A 19,199-nucleotide genomic window follows, 5' to 3' on the forward strand; every position below is an offset into this window, starting at 1 on the left:
TGTTTTGTGAGCCTCTACCTTGTGCAGGTATTGACTGTAAGCCTGAATGATATATCGTTTAAACATCGCCATCGCAATGTGCGCATGCGCAATACTCCCATCGCAAGGACGTGCGATGGTTTTTTTTTTTTTTTTTTTAATCCCCCAAACTTCATGCGCTCTCACAGCCTTCCTCGCTCCCTCTCCCAGCTCCTTGTTCCTTAGTCACTGTGGCACTCGCTTATTCAAGTTAACGATGTTGATGGTCTTTGATCTTGCCGCAGAAGCCGACTTCACATGCGCCTCATACGTCAATCATCGTTTAATTTGTTAAATAGTTGCCGCGCAACTAGCGCAAGGAAGCTAGCGCTTGAAAGAATGTGTGCGTGTCGAGACGTTCGAGGCAGCCGGACATGTTATGTCGTGGTAATAAACGCTAGAAGAGTTTGTCATTTCTAGATGTTACTCCAGGAGTCATAGCCAAGATAGGTAAAGAGAAGCAAAAACCATTTATTAAAATATATAATATATATATACAAATTTTTAATTACTTTGGGGAAAAAAAGTGAAAAAACATGTCTTATACGCATCCCTTTCCAATGCTAAATCTGAATAAATACATTGAACACACACCAAACCCCCCCCCCCCCCTTTTTTTGGGGTTGCGCTAATTTGCGGTTTTTCACTTATCACGGCGGGTTCTGGTCCCCACCAATCGCGAAGAACGAGGAATCACTGTACACAGTGGTCACGGTGAATCATCCAAAGTCTTTCCAAACACCTACTCAAGTCATCTAGTGAAAATTTCATTTAAAAAAAATTTTAATATCGCAATATAATATCGCAATCCCCCCTAAAAATCGCAACAATAGTTTTTTCCAATATCGTTCAGGCCTATTTTTATTGTCTTTTTGGCTCTCTGCCCACCACTTAGTTTCACGTATTGATCCCTGTCGACCTATTGTCACGGACCCCTTTTGTTTTTACCTCTTTTCGCGATCGCGCGTTTTGTTTTGTTTGTGTGTAATAAATCCTTGAACCCTTTCCCTCGGTTGTCTGATCTTGGGTCCTATCTTGTTTTCCGCACTCGCGGACCGTGACAATAGGCACATCTGGAGCAGAGGCGAAACATAATGATCTGAGGCCAAAGCCCTCAGTGAAATGAGCAAATCAGTAATCTTGTCGTACTAACGTCCCAGGAGGCATTTTCCAATTTTTATTCCGTTGTTTTGAGTTGAACTTTCCTGATCTTTCTAGCGACATCTGCTTTGTTAAAAACGAGCAGTGAAAAATTGCACTTATTTCTGGTGTTTATTCCTATAGTAGCTGCTTGTGTTTGGAGGCTTGACGTCTGACACGCTAGGTTCTTTCCCTACCGAGCAGAGGGTGCCGCTGAGCCTTACTACCATCACAAAGGACTCACATGCGTTAACACTTTGAGCTTGGCCTCATTGAAAGACCAGCATCCGCCACGGATTTGAAGGTACTGCATCAAAGAACAAAAATATGCCTCCGAGCCCCAATCGTTCATCAAAGCAACTTCTCAAAGAGCCCAATACATCTTGAAAGGCTAAAAGTAAATAAGCAGTGCGGTTTCTTCTAAGTAACAAATAATATTAAAAACATCTCGGAGCTGCAATTGCAGTTCCTATTAATTCATTTCTTATGGCATAACTGATTACCCTGCAAGGAACACAGTTGGTAATGACTGTTATAAAAGAACGAAATGGTTACCTGTCAGATATTGTGAAACATTTTCAGTGCCGGCCAAATCTATATTGATTTCTCTCAGAGGGCTGCTGACTGTGAAAACCATATTAATGTTGTAACTTCATCAAATAATTACACAAATTGATCAAAAAATTACTCAGTTCAGTTTATAGTAGAGAGATTTAGTTGGGGGGAAAAAAGGCTTGTAATATACTCATTGGCCGCCAATGACAGTGGCAAAAGACGTCCAATCCATTTGAATCCTCCCTGTTCACTTTTTACCTAAATGGGGGGGAAAACGATACAGCAAGAAACATGACGAACATGTACTTTAATCGCTTTAATGGGCCAAATCTGGCAGCCAAGTTATTTCCACAATATAGTGTAGATGGTTCAGGTGTGTATATGAATAATATTGTGGAAATTTATGCTGAGCATGACAAAGCCCTAATTAAGGTGCATCAGAAACAGTACAGTAATGTGCTGCAATGAGAGTATAATGACATGGACCAAACTCACCTGATGATTACACAAACCTTTTGTACCCTGTAACAGCATGAAGCGCTCGTCTCGGACACCATATGTTGGGTTTAAGGATTTAATCGACTGAGCAGGTGGGCAGACTGGGCTACGCTGCTTTCAGTCCAATGCCAGTGAAAGAGAGAGAGATAGTTTCCAAGTAACCCCGGTCGGCGGATTGTTTACACCAGCAGTAAACAATTTGCAGCCGACATGTGTCACTGGGAATCTCTTCAATCAAACACGGTGTAGAAATCTGACTAACTGAGCAAACCCTGGATGGATAATGCCACGAAAGTCTAATTACTTTGAAAACCATCTTTATTAAATTTAGAAAACACCACTTTAACAGTTTGGTAGCAATCGCAGGAAAGAAGTGAAACCGAAGGAGAGCCGTTTTGACAGGCCGACCCCTGAGCCCGATCAAGCTTCTGCTCGCCGACGCGCCTCGAAACCAACGACAGGTGGCGGAATCGCGTAGAAAAGTTGATTTGCAAAGTCCCTTTTCGAGTCAAGTTCCTTCCTGAAGTGCGCAATATTAAGGTCAAAATCGGATACCGTCACGTTGAGGGGTTGCTGCACAACTCTAGGACTGAGGGACGCAGTACAAACTTAGTCCGAAGAGGAAGGGCAAACAATGTTTATAATTGTTTGTCGGGGAATTCAGGGGTTAAACGGGGGTGTGACCGAAATAGGGCTCCCCCAATCACTCGTCAAGGTGCTGAAAGAGGTGACTCTCTGGACGGCGAGCCTGAGATATCTTCAGGAGGGAACACTGTGAGCGTGCAGGCTCGGATCCCGCCGAGCGACTCGGGTAAGTCAAAGACTTTGTGCCACTCGTCTTTCTCGGGGTCGTACTTCTGAACTATTTCCACCATGCAGCGATTGTTCCATGAATATCCACCCACCACGTAGATCTTATTCTCAAAAACGGCCACGCCCACATCGCTCTGGCCTCGCAACATGGCGGAGATAGGAGTCCATATGTCGAGGGCGGGCGAATAGTACTCGCAGCTGAGCACGTCGTCGTAGTCGCTAGTGCCCCGGAAGTGGTTTCCGCCAATGACGTAGAGGCGGTCGCCCACCGTGCACATGCAGTGGAGGCCGCGCACGGTGGTCATCGGTGCCTTTTGAGTCCATTTGTCTGCATCTGGGTCAAAGCACATCAGCTCCTTCTGAAAGGTGTCGTGAGTGATGCCCCCTGTAGTGAGAAAAGAGAGCTAATTAGCCTCCATGCCAGCTACCGCGGGACCGAAGTGCGGTGTCATCAGCAAACAACTGACTCATTCGCTCTTTACGTGCTGTGCAAGTGGGCCAAGCAGACGAAAAATATCATCCCATTCGGTGGTGTCATTAAAAAACTCTAAATGGTTTGACATTCACTCTATACAATGAACTCTACAAATGTACAAGACGACAATGAGCTCACGCCAGCATGCACAAACAGACTGTAGACGTCGAGACGCACAAAGCTAAGGCAAAGTGGGGAGAAAAGGGAAAAAAACGGGACATGTCTACAGGGAAGGCTTAAAATAAAGAGGAACACAATCCCAGCATGCATTTGGATAGAAGCCAGCCCATCTCCGCCTCACTCGCATCCCCCCAGGCAGAAAGACTAGGAGCGAGAGCAGCAAAGCTTCGCAGCAGAATCTACAGTAGAACCCGCTTCGCATTCTGCCCACAGATCGCGTGCTCGCTTCATTGAAAAAGCTTGCGCCGCCTTTTCAGATCTGAGTGGCGCCTACTCAAGTGATCAGGTCGAGCTTTTTTTTTTTTTTTTAAACAACTGGTCCACACAGTTAAGGCACTGGACCGAATGCATCTATGATAAGCTCTTGATTGCATAAAAACCTGATATGCGATCTTATACAAATATCAAACAGTTTTTAAGCTTTGATAAGAAATATGAAATCCTGACTGACCCATTCCATTCTTTTCAACTCAGTCATATTTAGATTCACCACAACCATATGGACTCTAAATGGAGCAAATCACTTCAATGCCATAACAATTATTCGTACTTAAACTATGATGAATAACGTCAGGGATTTCCTCGTTTTTAGAGTGTGCCCCAGAAAATGTAAGAACCCGATTACAATAACATTTCAAACATGTTTCGTCCTTGATATTATACAGATGAAGGATTACAATATATATACACCGTATTGGCCTGAATATAAGACGGCCCTGATTATAAGACGACCCCCTCTTTTCAAGACTCAAGTTTGAAAAAACATTTTGAACACCAAATTAATTTTTATATTTTTATATATTGAAAATAATTACAGTACATCCGAAACAAATGATTATTACAATATATTTGAGAGAAAAAGCATGTTATTTTGCCTCATTCAAATCTTAATATCTGAACATTTAAACATTCGTAAATGAATGGCTTCTGGTTTTTGAAATGTAAATAAACCAATCTATTGCGATAAAACAACAAAATTGCAATAACTGCATTAACCATCAAAGTGAAGTCTAACTGTAACTGTAGTCTTGAAACAAATCTGAATAAGGAAAAACATTGCAATAAAATAATGCAAACTGGTTAAACTAAAAAGAGCAGCTGAAATCCGTCATGACAGAACATAGCTTCAATGATATCTGGCGCCATCTAGCGTCGCGAATGGGGATAGGAGCTGAGATCTGTCATGACAGAACATCGCTTCAATGATATCTGGCGCCATCTAGCGTCGTGAATGGGTATAATATCTAGACCGCGAATGTAAGATGACCTCTTTTTCAGTGTTATTTCAATGCAAAACACACTGTCTTATATTCGGGCTTTTTAGCTTAGAATCATTAATTGATGTCTAATATTTTATATTCGCATATTTTAAACTTTTAAACAAATTACGTCACAGTGAAAAAAATAGTGTCCGTAAATAGGTCACGTATATCTACCTCATAACTATTGCTTGATTGTATTCTTTTTGTTACTGTCGCATTTTACCCAATATTTTTGATGATAAAAGATCGGAAAGAAAGTAAGAAAAAAAAAAAACAAGGTTTAAAATGGTAAATATTTGAAAAAGAACATCTTGACCACTCCCTTATGTCTGCGATTTTGGCATTGCGACCATTGTTATATTACTGTGTTTCACCCATAAAATCCCCATAAAGTCCGGCTGTGGCCATTCACAGCTATTTCTTGAAACTCTGTGAGACATGCTACACGTAGTTTTTGGACCGAAACACAGTAAGTTTTTTTTTTTTTAATGACCTCCTGTTGAAAAATTTTCTTCCCCCAGAAAATTAAGATTTTAAGCTTTCTAATGATGTCTTTCAAATGATGTATCACACATGCATAGAGGACAATTTCGAAATTTGACCAAATCGTGGGTCTCAGAGCAGAACTTCACGTCACCTCAGTGTTTTCCGCCATATATATAAAATGGAACTTTGTGTGTGTGTTTGTTCCCTATGGACTCCGAAATGGCTAGGCGGATTTTGACGAAATTTTACATACTTATACCTTATGTTTTTGGGAGTGTTCGTAGATGGGTTTGATCTCTGTAGGCCTCTATTTAGTGCAGAAAATTAGTTCAAAATTCCAAAAAGTAGCATAGAAAATCCCTGATTATGGAGACGACAGCGCCGTGTTTTGGACAAAAGACTAGTTTCTTGCAATTGCAATGTCCCACACTTTACGGTTTCATGTACAAATTTTAATATGCTGTGATAAATAACTGTGGCTTTGAGTACTCTACAACAAGATGCCGGATTTAAGGGGGAAAAAAAAAAAAAAAAGTACAATTTTCCGGAATATTACGACGGAATTCCTTTTGGCTGGATACTCATACTGTCGTGGCTGTTATCTATTATGTGTTACGCCCGCAATGGATCATGGGTTGTGGAAATTATGAATGAAAGCGGTGTTTGCCGTTGTTATATTCTGGTGTTTTCTATTCAATAAAGGCACTTCTCTTGGAGTCTTGCAGTGTATGGGGCACAAAAGTAGTGTGAAACATAAAAACTAATAAAATATATATTGTACATAGTGATGGAAAAGCGATTGTGTTTTAACCTATGGTGTCCTTTTACTATTACTACATTACAGCTGCATCTAAAGGGAAACAATGTTTTATTTGCCATTCGGTTGTATTGTGTTCACGCTACACAAACCTGAGCATAGCGGACCAAAGTGCTAGTGACCCACAAAAAAGAAAAAATTATACACAGGTTGGTACCCTGCATACATTTTAAAAATCAATCCGTTTTAAAACTCCAGCAAGGACTTGCGGCTTGTCATTTGTATTCTCCCATGGATGTGTCAATAATGGTTTACCAACCTCTATAACTTCTTGAATCTGACATTTTGACTTTACAAAACTGTCCGGCAACACCACTGACTTGTTTAATTGAAACAAAGTTGGCAAAAAGAGGGCTGAGTCAACACTTGGGGTTAGGTGAGCCAACGTGTCGTGCATATTTAGCCGGCGTTCTTTGTCTTTTGAGTGGACGACACAGCCTGCAACTGAATGGGGAATGGCGTCATTTAACGGGGTCTGTCCTTTCATGATGGCATTCTGGTAATAAGTGATTGGAAAGTAAATAGTTGTACAGTGGTACCTCTACTTACGAACGTCTCTACAAACGGAAATTTCTGGTTACGACACACCTCAATGGGAAAATATTGCCTCTTGTTACAAAATAAATTTCAGGATACGAGAGGCACAAATACAGTACTGTACTGCAAAAGATACGTATGCACTTCCTGCTTTTAAATGACGCGCCATAAGATCCTGCTGCCTTATTGGTCGGAATCTTTCCCATCACGCTTCACTAACGCGATTCTGCTCTCCTCTTGGCTTATTGTTGTTGATGTTTCGATTTAGGTGTCGCAGTATGATGACGTGCACAGGTGCGACGGTGTTGTTGTTGTTATAGTGGACCCGACGTCTTCGCCAAAAGAGCACAAGTCTCCTAGTGTTTTTGTGTCACGAAGAGTAAGATAGGCGATAGGCAACATCTTGAAAGAGTAAGTAAGGTAAGGTAAAATATTTTAATTTTCTATTTTCTAGGGGTGTCAAACGATTAAAATTTTTTATCGAGTTAATTACAGCTTAAAAATTAATTTATCGTAATTAATCACAATTAATCACAATTCAAACCATCTATAAGATATGCCTTATTTTTCTGTAAATGAATGTTGGAATGGAAAGATAAGACACAAGATGGATATATACATTGAACATACGGTACATTAGTACTGTATTTGTTTATTATAACAATAAATCAACAAGATGGCATTACCATTATTAACATTCTGTTAAAGCGATCCATGGATAGAAAGACTTGTAGTTCTTAAAAGATAAATGTTAGTACAAGTTATAGAAATTTTATATTAAAACGCCTCTTAATGTTTTCGTTTTAATGAAATTTATAAAATTTTCTATCAAAAAATAAACTAGTAGCCCGCCATTGTTGATGTCAATAATTACTTACACAATGCTCATGGGTGCTGAAGCCTATAAAATCAGTCGCAACCAAGCGCCAGCAGAGGGCGACGGAACTCCGAAAAACACAACAAGTACACATTTCACTGTGCTGTCATTTTTATCTGTTTGAGCGGGGCATTTGTGTGTTAATTGCGTCAAATATTTTAACGTGATATAAAAAAAAAAAATGACCGCCCGTTAACGCGATAATTTTGACAGCCCTACTATTTTCCTTTGCATTATGTCCCATTATCTACTTCATTACAGGTATTAACGGTTAGGATAGGTATATGTAATGGATTCAAATGTGTTTGGCTGTTGTTTTATCCCAGTTTTTACCACAATTATAACATTTAATGTGGCATTTCAGTAGCGCTTGGAACAGCGTCTTGGAAACGCGTCTTAACTTACAGAATTTTTAGACCGCTTCCAAAACCAATTAATTTTGTAAGTAGATGTACCACTGTAGTTGCAGTGCTTTTTGGATCATGGGGGAAAAAAACATCAAAAGTCATTACTGACGTTTCCCAAAAAAATTCACATGTAAAGTAGAAGAGTTCCCCCAAAAATTAATTATTACATGCATCGCGATTCGACACGTGACGATTCGATTACGATTCATAAAGGCTCAAAAACTATGTTTTTCTCTCATAACTTTATGGCAGCCGCTCGAAGCAGAACAAAATTAAAGACACGTCTGTCGCCGGGCACCGTTAACAGGCGCGCGCACGTTGTGATGGATGCTGCTGGTTATTGAGAGAGAGATTTACTCCTTTTTAAAAGACTGGAAAATAAATTTGTGTATGAGAGAGGCAGAAGCAGAAGCGCAACCCGGCTGTCACACTTTTGTGCGCAAGTTTTTTTTTTTTTTGAGCAAGAGGGGAAGAGAGATAGTTCGTTGCTCCTTGTCATTTAGATGTCCAGCAGTAGTTTTAATGCATTTCAAATGAAAAATGTCTTGAGTGTGTTAATAAGACCCGTATGCATCTAAAAGATGCGAGTACACGAACCCTCTTGTACTGTTTAGCCTTTATTGTTGTTTTTGAGATGTTAATAGATAGTTAAAGCCGAGCACTAAGCTAATTAGCTAATTCGCTAACGTGTATTTCATATGCAGAACGTCTAAAACCACGATTAAGTACAGCGGTAACACTACAAACATGCGAAATAGTACAGAATTCTGTGAAAACAAAGTATATTGGTTAAAAGAAGTCTTATTTCTAAAGACACTTTGTTTTCAGAAAATGTAAATTTTATTGTATTGTTGAGAGAAATAAGTACGTCCTTTAAAATGGTTAAAGTTTTTGCACTTTCTTGTAAAAAAATAAATAAATAAATAAAAGCAGCTTAAGGGCAGCTTTTTGTTGTATGGGCATTTTTCCATCGTTCCTTTTGAATCATTAGGATATTTTAAATAAATAATGGACATAAATTTGTTTGGCTACTGTATTAAGTTGTAATGTATGATGCATCGATAATCGTGATAATCGCGATACCCGCGATCATTGTCAATACCGCGATCATCATTTAATAATCGGATTGTAGCACCCTGAATCGTAATCGAATCGAATAGTGGGGTGCCTAAGATGGCGCACCCCTAATGTAAACACACTCATCAACTTGTCAGGTTCAATTTTCACCTTTCAGATCACGTAATGAGTAGGATTCAAAATATTAAATATTTTGAAAACTGATCATCAAAACTGGTCATCTGAGGTAAATTCGCTCACAGACTAAGCAAAGCCCCGAAATCATCTTGAACCGCAAGAGCTGAAGATGCTCAGGCTGCGGTTCAGAGAAGCTGTGACTCTCGCCGCTCCACTACCCACGTCTTAAACTGCGCCACACCGCTTGGACTGTGACAGTCCGTGGGCTGAGTGCATGTGTCAGGTTCATCCAGCTGACGGAATACCTTCAGACAGTGGAGCAGAGCGGCCATACTACGGGAGCTGATCCGCTGTGACAGACCAACACAGAAGTGCACTTCAGCACGGATCACCTTGCACAGCCACTCTAATCCCCGCCGAGACCCTGGGGTGCTTGAAGGCCTCAGTGCAACAAAATTCCTCTAATTGGCAATTTAGCTGGCTTTAAGCATTTAAAGCCACACACTATACTGCATTTAAGAATTTTACAGATTTGAAATTTAAAAGAATTGACTCTTAAATGACCTTCACATCATCCAATCTAACAATTTGGTGACCAACCTGTCCACAATTAATTACTCTTCCATTTCACATATCTCTACCAAACAGCAATTATGATCTCACCATTAGTTTATTTTTTTATCCAGCTTCACATGTTGGACGGAATTCATGGTATGGTTGGACTTTAGCGTGATATAAATGTTTACGCAACGCAACCCTGTAGGCTCCAGCCAATGAAAGGCATGCTCGCGAACAGTAGATTAGTGGTCCTGTGACCAACGTGTTATCCATCTTGTAATTGTTTGATGAAGTGGAAACTTTAAAAAGGTATTATTTGGATTTCTAAATAGGTTTAGTACGTGTTTTCTATGGGTAGGTACCTTACATTAGGCCTGTCGCGATAATTTTAGTAAGCGATATATTGTCTCATGAACTATTGTCCATATGCGATATTTGTCTTTTTTTTCTTTTTTTTTTACCAATTCAACCACTAATGTAGTAACAAGATATCATAATAAATCACCCTTTCTAATGCATTTGTTATTTTTAAATAAAACTATTTTTAAAAATCATACTTTAAAAAAAAAAAAACAATGCAGTCATTTGAAAGCTAGCTAAGTGCAGATATTGAAGTAATCGAGAAACCCAACGTCATTTTTGTCCTCTGCCAATTAGAGCCAATCAAAAGTGTTTATTTGATCCAAAATGACTCTTAATTTTGTCCTGCAAAGTGTGTATGTAAGCAAATTTAAAGCCAAATTTTTCAAAATTTGAAGACAAATTATTCATTGCCAATCAGATTTTCCATAATGGGTGGAATTTTAAAGTGTAGAAATACTGTTGAATCTGAAGTATGCGAGATTAACTCCAGAAATCTTTATTTACATGTTCAACATGATGTGCTTTTATTTTGAAATGTTTATTGGAAGTATGTTCGCTAAGTCGCTAACCGTAAGCTTTAAACGCAGTTAATAATAATAATAAAATTTAAAAAAAAGTACTATAATAGATTTTTTGCAAATGCTGCAAACCAGCAACTTTTCAAGTTGGAAGTGTCACCTTTTAACCCCAAGTGTGCGTTTTGTTAAAGACAATGTTGTACAGCAGGTTAAAGTGGTTAGTAAACGGTCTTTTTTCCATTGGCCTCAATGTAGCAATTCTAACATTTTACAATGTTTAATACAGATATGTTTCTTTATTTTGTATGTCTGAACTTTATTTCTAAAGTCTGTTGATGACCAATAAACATCTGTGAAAGGAACTGGAGTCTCATATGTAATCATCACGCACATGTGCCGAGTGCATGCAGAATAGGCACGCACGCGGCAAAAATCACTGCCGGGAAAATTAACAACCTAATTTTTAATTACAGTGCGATAAATTAATTTATTGCAAAAAAGACAGGCTGACCTCACCATATGATACAATTTGCAATACAAGGCTCATGATCTCTTGATATGGCAATACACCAATTATCCATACATTGGTTAGGAAATCCTTCTAAAATATTCTACAAAACAACTACTAAACACAAAAACAAGCTCTTTTCATCCTTCTGCTGTGAATTGGAATGAGTATCACAAGTAGAACGAATGTTAATTCGCTGCCAACCTCCCACTTCAAACGGATTGGACGTCTACGGCCATCAGTGACAGCCAATACCAGGCAATGAATCCATTTCGCGGTATTTCACATAATTTTCACATTTTTGGTCACTTACTTTTATCTTTTGTGAAATTTACGTGTCACTTCGTGTTGATTTTGAGTTATTGAAAAGGGAGTGATCGAAGAATGTCCCCAAAGTAATAGGAAGTGAATGAAAATCAACAGAAAGTAAAATGTAAATGCCCTAAAATGAATTAGAAGTGACTGTAAGTGCCCACAAGGCTGATTGTGAATGCTCTGGTTTCAGTGCCATTGTCGGCGCTAGACATCAGAACCAGTCAGAATAAAATGGATGTCTAGCGCAGTCAGTGGCAGCCAGTGAGCAAGCATAGACACTATTCTAATGGAAGATTTTGAATGCAAACGCGTTGCTTCCTTCCCTTTTTTCTTTAAACAGTGACACCTTTTTAAAAAGATATATCGATTCTTGGCAGGAACATATTTATAACCTTTTGGGTTAAAGGGTTTCGCGATATATCAACTGTTTGATACATTGTCATACCCCTAGTGCTTCCACCATTTAAAATGCAATTTTACAAGTAAAAAATACTGTAAAACATTGGAATTATGCCCGATAAATCGAGCATACAGTCATGTGAAAAAATTAGGAGACCCAATGGAAGCCTGTGTGTTTAATATATTTGGTGATATGGATGTTTAATATCAATTTTAAAACTCTTGAGATTCAAGTAAGAGAACCAAACAATTAAAACTGATTAAAAAATCTATTTAATAGGGACAGCGCACATTAATGAACATCTAAAATATCCTTTTGTACTTTTTGTAAAATGTAATTTTAAATAAATCCAACTTCTGTTGAGGAATAAATTAGGACACCCCCCACATTCGATCCCACATAAAATGGCTAAAATCACACACAAGTGTATCACATCAGGTGCACATGAATAGAACATCATTACCCAGTGTTTTGAAGGGGGCATGCCTCATTTTAATCTCACATTTAGTTTGGCGTGCCCCTGACTGTTGAAGTGAGAGAAAACACCATGGTGAGATCAAAAGAGCTGTCTGAGGCCTACAGAAAGAAGATTGTTGACGCTTATGACTCTGGTAAGGGATTTCAAAAGTTCTAAAAAGAAAATAAAATCAGCCATTCCACTGTCCGTAAAATAGTCAAGTGGAGGACATTCAAAACAACTCCCAATATGCCCAGGTGTGGCCGTCCAAGCAAGTTCACCCCGAGAGCAGACCGCAAGATGCTAAAACAAGTCTCCAAAAACCCTAAAATGTCATCACGTGAAAGTGCATGCCTCTACAATCAGAAATAGACTTCACAAGATTAAACTTCATGGGAGGGGTATAAGGAGGAAACCTTTTCTCTCCAAGAACATTAAGGCCGGATTGAAGTTTGCCAGAGTGAATGTAGGCAAAGACCAGGACTTCTGGAATAATGTTCTTTGGAGGGATTAATCTAAAATTTAATTATTTGGACACCAGAACAGAGGAGATGTTTGGCGTAAACCCAATACAGCATTCCAGGGAAAAGAGCCTCATACCAAATGTGAAGCATGGAGGTGGAAGTGTCATGGTTTGGGGATGCTTAGCTACAGCAGGACCTAGTCATCTCACTATCATAGAGTCCACCGTGAATTCTATCGTGTATCAGAGGGTACTTGAGGAACATTTGCCATCATCTGTGAAAAAATTCAAGCTGAAACAAAACTGGACCCTGCAACATGACAAGCACCCAAAACATACCAGTAAATCCACCAAGGACTGGGTGAAAAGGAAGAAATGGAGAGTCCTGGAATGGCTGAGTCAAAGCCCAGATATTAATCCCATTGAGATGCTGTGGGTGGAGTGATTTGAAACGGGCTGTACATGCAAGAAACCCCTCAAACATCTCACAGCTGAAAGTATTCGGCGTTGAGGAGTGGGGCAAACTTTCTTCAGACCGATGTCAAAGACTGGTAGATGGCTACAAAGAGTGTCTCACTTAGGTTATTTCAGACAAAGGGGGTAAAAACTAGGTATTAGGTGATAGGGTGTTCCAACTTTTTCCTCAGTTAGAATATGCATTTTTGTTTATATATTTGGTTAAATGAATAAAACAATGTTAATTTTTGTTTACCTGCAATAAAATCACTTTCTTTTCCAGGGATAAAGAAAAACAAGATCAGGCATTGATATGTGAACATTTCTTAAGAAAGAACTGAATCTTTCACGGGGAGTCCTAATTTTTTCATATGACTGCATAAAAGAATTGCATGACTCCTGTCTTATAAAATCTAAATGGTTAAATGATTATTAAATTCTCCTGGTCGTATTTGTACTGCTAATTATTTTGGCCAACGGCTGAAGTCTATTTCTTTAGGGGAGCTTATAAAGCTTATATAGTCTCTCTAAAACTAATCTTACATATTAAAAGTTAGTCTAAAAATGTGGTTTGAAAAAATAAAGATTGCAAAAAAAAAAAAAAAAAAAAATGTTCGGCTCATCATGTCCTGGATGTTGCTGTAATAACACAGCACCCACAGCCAGGACGGATTAACACACAGGATCTTCCATGTGACACCTCCCACACACGCTTCATCCAGTTATCACCCTCCCCACTTCCGTTGTAAAAATTTGCTCAGGATTAGTCACACAGAGAGAAACTAGGGCTCATCTCCATAGAGCGGGGTATGTTGTTTTCAAGCCGAAGTGAACAACTACGGGTGTGACACGCGAAACGATGCAGGCAAAAAGGCAGATGCTAATGTCCGGCATTACCCAACAAAATCATTTACGGTTCATTAATCAGTTTTAAGAGGTACTCTAATCAGACCAACTGTACCAAGGTGGAAAACTAGAGCTTGATTGAAAGAGACCAAAGAGAGCAAGTCTTTAAGCACCCTTTGGCTGTGTTCAAACTGACTCATTGGTTAAACTGAACTCTGGTACGATTGCTCTGACAGTGTGGTTAATTCAGTCAAGTGTAAATGCTACTATCTTGTGTTTCCGTTTGGTCTTTGAAGGCATTTGGATGTAGCTTTTCTGAACCAATTAAGTGGAATAGGATCATTTTCAGTGGCATACAGAGTGACAATGCACTTTTTCACTATAGGGTACATGTAAAATTGCGATTGGCATCACTGTATTATTGTAAATACAGAATATGCATGCAGGTTGAACGGGAGAAAGCCAATCTTGCAAGACACAACATAGCAGCAAAACGCTTCAGGCTGACCTAAATATAGGATACACGGTATATTACTTTGTCTGTTGGTTGGTTTTGCTGTGTACAGTGTTTCAAATTATTCATCAATATGGGATTTGTTAAACAGTTGTGGATTATTTTTTATACGGCAGCAAATGTTTTAATTTTAAAATTTTAGATGAGCTTAATCATGCTTCCCAAGTGAGACTAATTAAATAAAAACTGCTTTGAGAGGTTGTTCTACAGTAGGCAAGTCCGATTTTTATGCATAATGAGGGAAATTGAGGAACTTTCTAGTGTTTTAAAATAAAAAATACTGTACAGCAATACCTCAAAAAGAATTAAGACACTGAAATTTCAAGAAAGTCATAATACTGTTAATAGAGTAACTTTGATAATGACATATTAAGGAAAGTTTGTGTCAAGCAAATCCACCATAATAAGAGAGCAGCTGTTGAAAAGCCACTGATAAGCAGCGAGCGGGGATTTGAAGCTGCTGTCATCCCTGGAGTTCCAAGAACCTCTCCATGCAGGCTTACAATCATGCTTTCACTCTGCAAAATAACCAATCTCTCAAGGAGAAACATTTGCAGTGGGCTCCAAAATACATTGGCTCATTTTCTTTCAGTTTGTTTCACTGATAAATGCTATGCTATTCTGAATCGTCAAGATGTATCGAGTTCTGGATAGTTGATTAATGGTCATCCTGTCCAAAAAAAGGTTATGACATCAGCAAAGAGGTGGCAGCATGGCATTTTGTGCTGGAAATATATGAAGTGGGATGCTAGGGGCGTGACAATATATCATTAAGGTGATATATCGCGATACTTTGTGGCCCAAAAGGTTATCAAAATGCTCCCACCAAGAATCGATATATCGTTTTAAAAAGTCGTTACGGTTTGAAAATTAAATAAACAATCAACAGGTTGCTACCAAAATCTTCCATTAGAACAGTTAGCTACTTTAGCACACTGGCTGCCTTTGACGGCACTAGACATCAAAATCATATTGACTGGATTGGACGTCTAGCTCGGTCAATGGCACTGAAACCAGAGCATTCACAGCCAGTTTTGATGGGCATTAATTCCTGTTCATTTTAAAGGCTTGTTATGCTTCTGCGTCCAGGCGACTCCTAAGTAGCCTGACATGCGCCTCCCAAAAATCCTGACTACACGTTGCAGTGACGCGTTGCTAGGTAAACGGCAAGGACTGTGATTGTTCCACACAAATTGTCATTGCTTTCATTTTAGCTTCATGGCATGTTCGGCATTTGCTGATGTGATATTAAGGGTTGAATTCGTCGAAGAAGATAGTCAAATCTGGCCAGTGACATCCGAAAATATAGAAAGTTATCTCTTCGTCCACGCTCTTCAGTGGGTGAACAAGTGTGACAAATTCACCTGTTCTCTGCCTCGACTATTTTAGTGGTGGGAACCACCATCTCCGTAAACATTTTCTGCATCTCAACAATTGGAGTAAAAACAATTCCTTTTCGATTTCAATGAGCTCGAGCTCGAGAAACAGCTGCTCTGTGTCTGACATTAAAGAAACCAATGAGTGCTGTGTAAAGCCCACAAAAGCCCGCAAAACCACATAAAGATAAGGATCCATACCCTTTTACTTTGAGATAGCTGGGTTTAAAAAAAAAAAAAAAAAACTTTTCCATTCAACAGGATCTTTATTTTTTAAACATATTAGCAAATTGGAACATAATTATGTCAATTTTTTTTTTTAAAATATTTTTTAAAAAATTAAAATAAATGCAGTCCTGTAGGTGAGCCTAAACCCACAGCTAAACATTATTACCATCAGAACAAAAATAATGTATTTATTTTCCATAAAAAGCACGTGTGTATGACTCGTACCATGTTTCATCATCTCGTAGCTGGTGGGAAGCGTTCATGACAGTGTTTACGACCATTTAATTTTGTATAAATGCGAAATCCTAATGGAGGTATTGTCTCCTCGGCAGCCACTCTCCGAAAATATGTCTGTTAGCCCTCCACCTCTAAGCTGCGGCAGACTTTTATGTACCAGCAATTTCATTTTCTTCGATGGGGGAAAAAGTTCAGGAGTTTCACTTCTTCCACCCATCGTGTAGCACAGCTAACTCACTGACACTGAGCACACTTCACTTCTTCCACCCATCGTGTAGCACAGCTAACTCACTGACACTGAGCAACAACCGGTGGGGAAGGGTTGAGCCTTGCAGCTGCAAGCGAGGAATTTCTCCATGCATTTTCGGAGATAAAAAATAGCTAATACCTTCGGGACGGTATGACGGAAAATTTTCGCGATTTTGAAACCTAGACGTTTTCATACCACGGTGTACCTTGAAACCGGTAATCGGCACATGTCTAATCGACGCAGTTACGCCATCAGCGTCCGACAAAGGAGCATTAACACAGCGTTAGGGCATTTACAGTTTACTTCCTGTTGTTTAGAGTCACTTCCTATTCATTTGGGCATATTCTTGAGTCACCTTTTCAGTAATTCAAAATCAACAGGAAGTTACTTGAAAATGCCGTAAAAAGGAAAAGGAAGTGACCAAAAATCAACGGGAAATTAGTGAAATGCCCCAAAATGAACTAACTGCCTGGCAATTTCTGCCACTGACAACTTTAGACGTCTAATCCGTTTGAAGTGGGAAGAATGGCAGCGAATGAACGTTCATTCGCTGCCACCCTTCCAGTTCAAATGGATTGGACCTCTACTAGTGATATCTATAGTGAATATCAATATCTTATTTATAGCGGATTTTTTAAGGAATATTATTGCAAATATGAAGGCATTTAATACATCCGTCACTCCAATTGGTATGGTCAGCACTTACCTGATATATACATATAGCCGCCATACACCGTCCCGGCATGGCCGTAGTGTGGCTCATTCATTTTGGCAACGTATGTCCATTCATTCGTCCTTGGGTTGTAGCACTCCACAGTAGCTTAAAGACGATCAAGAGGGGGAAAGAAACGTATTAGAAGAAAGTAGGTCATGACACAACTAAAGAGGACAAACAGCAACAAATCAGGCCTTGGAGGGTCTCAGTGTGGGAGCTAAAAGACAACTTTAAAACACGAGTGGCACAACTACATCAGCAGGGAGTGAACAGGAAATTGGAAGATTGTACAATCATTTCTGTCAAAGTTCCCAAGGATGTTTTTACAAAATCTGCAATGATCTGGGAAAGAAATAGCGATGTACGGAATGACGTTTAAAGGTAATTTAGTCGATTTGATACTGAAGCGTGGTTCTTCGGTGAATTTGTGTGCTGCAACAACAGAAGTTTGGAGTAATGCCTTCTTTATTAGCAATGCAACATCTGCATAACAACAACAACAAAAAACAGCAGGGCAAGAGAATGCACTCAATTATTAATATACTGTATTTTCTTTGCAAGAAGCTGGAGGGATGATGAATAGTACTGACTAGCATTAACACAAAACACTTTTACAAACAACAACGTTAATTGAAGCCTCTTTACATACATATCTGTGAAGCAACAAAGCACGGAAAATGAATAAAATTAGTTTAAATTTTAGTGAGTCTTACCCACTCTACAGACAAGCAGGTTTCTCAGTGGGTGGGATGACTTTGCTCACTCATCATTATCATTAGCAGTGCAGGGTTTCCCCTACATATAAAAGATTGTGGAGCACCGCATCACCAAAATAAAAGCCGCCACGCCTTGCAAATTATATATTTTTTAAGGCAGTTTCAAACTAGCGGCAGCCGAGCGTGAAGGGTTCAGCGGCAAACTGTTCATTGTGTATTGCAATGTCCATAACTAAGCGCAACCCCCTTAAGATGCAATTGGACTGGGGAGCTGTGACGTAGGTGGAAGCAAGTACAAAGAATGGGAGAACGGGCGAGATAACGAGAGACATTGGTTGCATGTCGCTGCAGCCCGCAGTTATTTTGTTATTGTTTTTCTTTTTCTTTATTATTGTTGCCACAATAAAGTGGGTAAGCCAATACCGACTCCTCCCCTTCTTCCCCCCATCCGGGGCATTATAGTATTTTGGATTTGACTTTTAGGCGAAAGTGAGCGGTGGACGGCCGTCTTGGACAGAAAGGCAAGTTTGAATGAATTTGCGCCAAGAGGCGTGGCCCAAAATAGAGCTGTGCTCCATTTTCAGAGAGCCGCGGAGCTAACGTCAACAATGCATCCAATAGCAGAGGGGCAGGCATACTTATATCTGTGCTATTAGGCTGTTTTGGTCGAAGGATATACGCAATCACGGCTGACGAAACCTTGATAATCAACCCCCCCCCCCCCCCCCCCCCAAGTTTCGCGAGCTCAGGGACACTCGAAAAATGACTCATATCTTTCCTTGCTAAGCTAAATGGTACCTCGATGTGCGTTTGTGTGGAAATGTAGTTCACGAACAACAAAAACTATTCACCTTCTCACTGAAAATAGTAAAACTCTTTACACGGCTTTTAGAATATCCCCCTACTCCTTGAAATTGGTCCGTTAACGGAAGGACCATTATTGTTATGGTAATGTAGTATGTATTAGGGCCAAATAAAAGGAAAAAGAAGGACGTAAGTCGTACTATTGCTATGAGAAAA

At 39.4% G+C, this 19,199-nt stretch overlaps 1 protein-coding gene across 4 annotated transcripts in view; it reads right to left on the minus strand.

Moving 5' to 3' along the window:
* Positions 1–2,511: 2,511 nt before the first annotated feature.
* klhl13 (kelch-like family member 13) overlaps positions 2,512–19,199 on the minus strand; it is a 51,125-nt gene continuing 34,437 nt past the window's right edge. For all 4 annotated transcript variants that reach the window (XM_057820643.1, XM_057820641.1, XM_057820640.1 and 1 more), the window contains 2 exons: positions 17,455–17,568; positions 2,512–3,409 (listed from right to left, as the gene is read on the minus strand). In XM_057820643.1, coding sequence (XP_057676626.1) covers positions 2,922–3,409; positions 17,455–17,568 — 602 coding nt within the window. In that variant the 3' untranslated portion in view covers positions 2,512–2,921. The remainder of the gene's footprint in view (positions 3,410–17,454; positions 17,569–19,199) is intronic.

Source organism: Corythoichthys intestinalis, chromosome 18 (genome assembly GCF_030265065.1).
Source record: "Corythoichthys intestinalis isolate RoL2023-P3 chromosome 18, ASM3026506v1, whole genome shotgun sequence".
Taxonomy (NCBI): Eukaryota; Metazoa; Chordata; class Actinopteri; order Syngnathiformes; family Syngnathidae; genus Corythoichthys; species Corythoichthys intestinalis.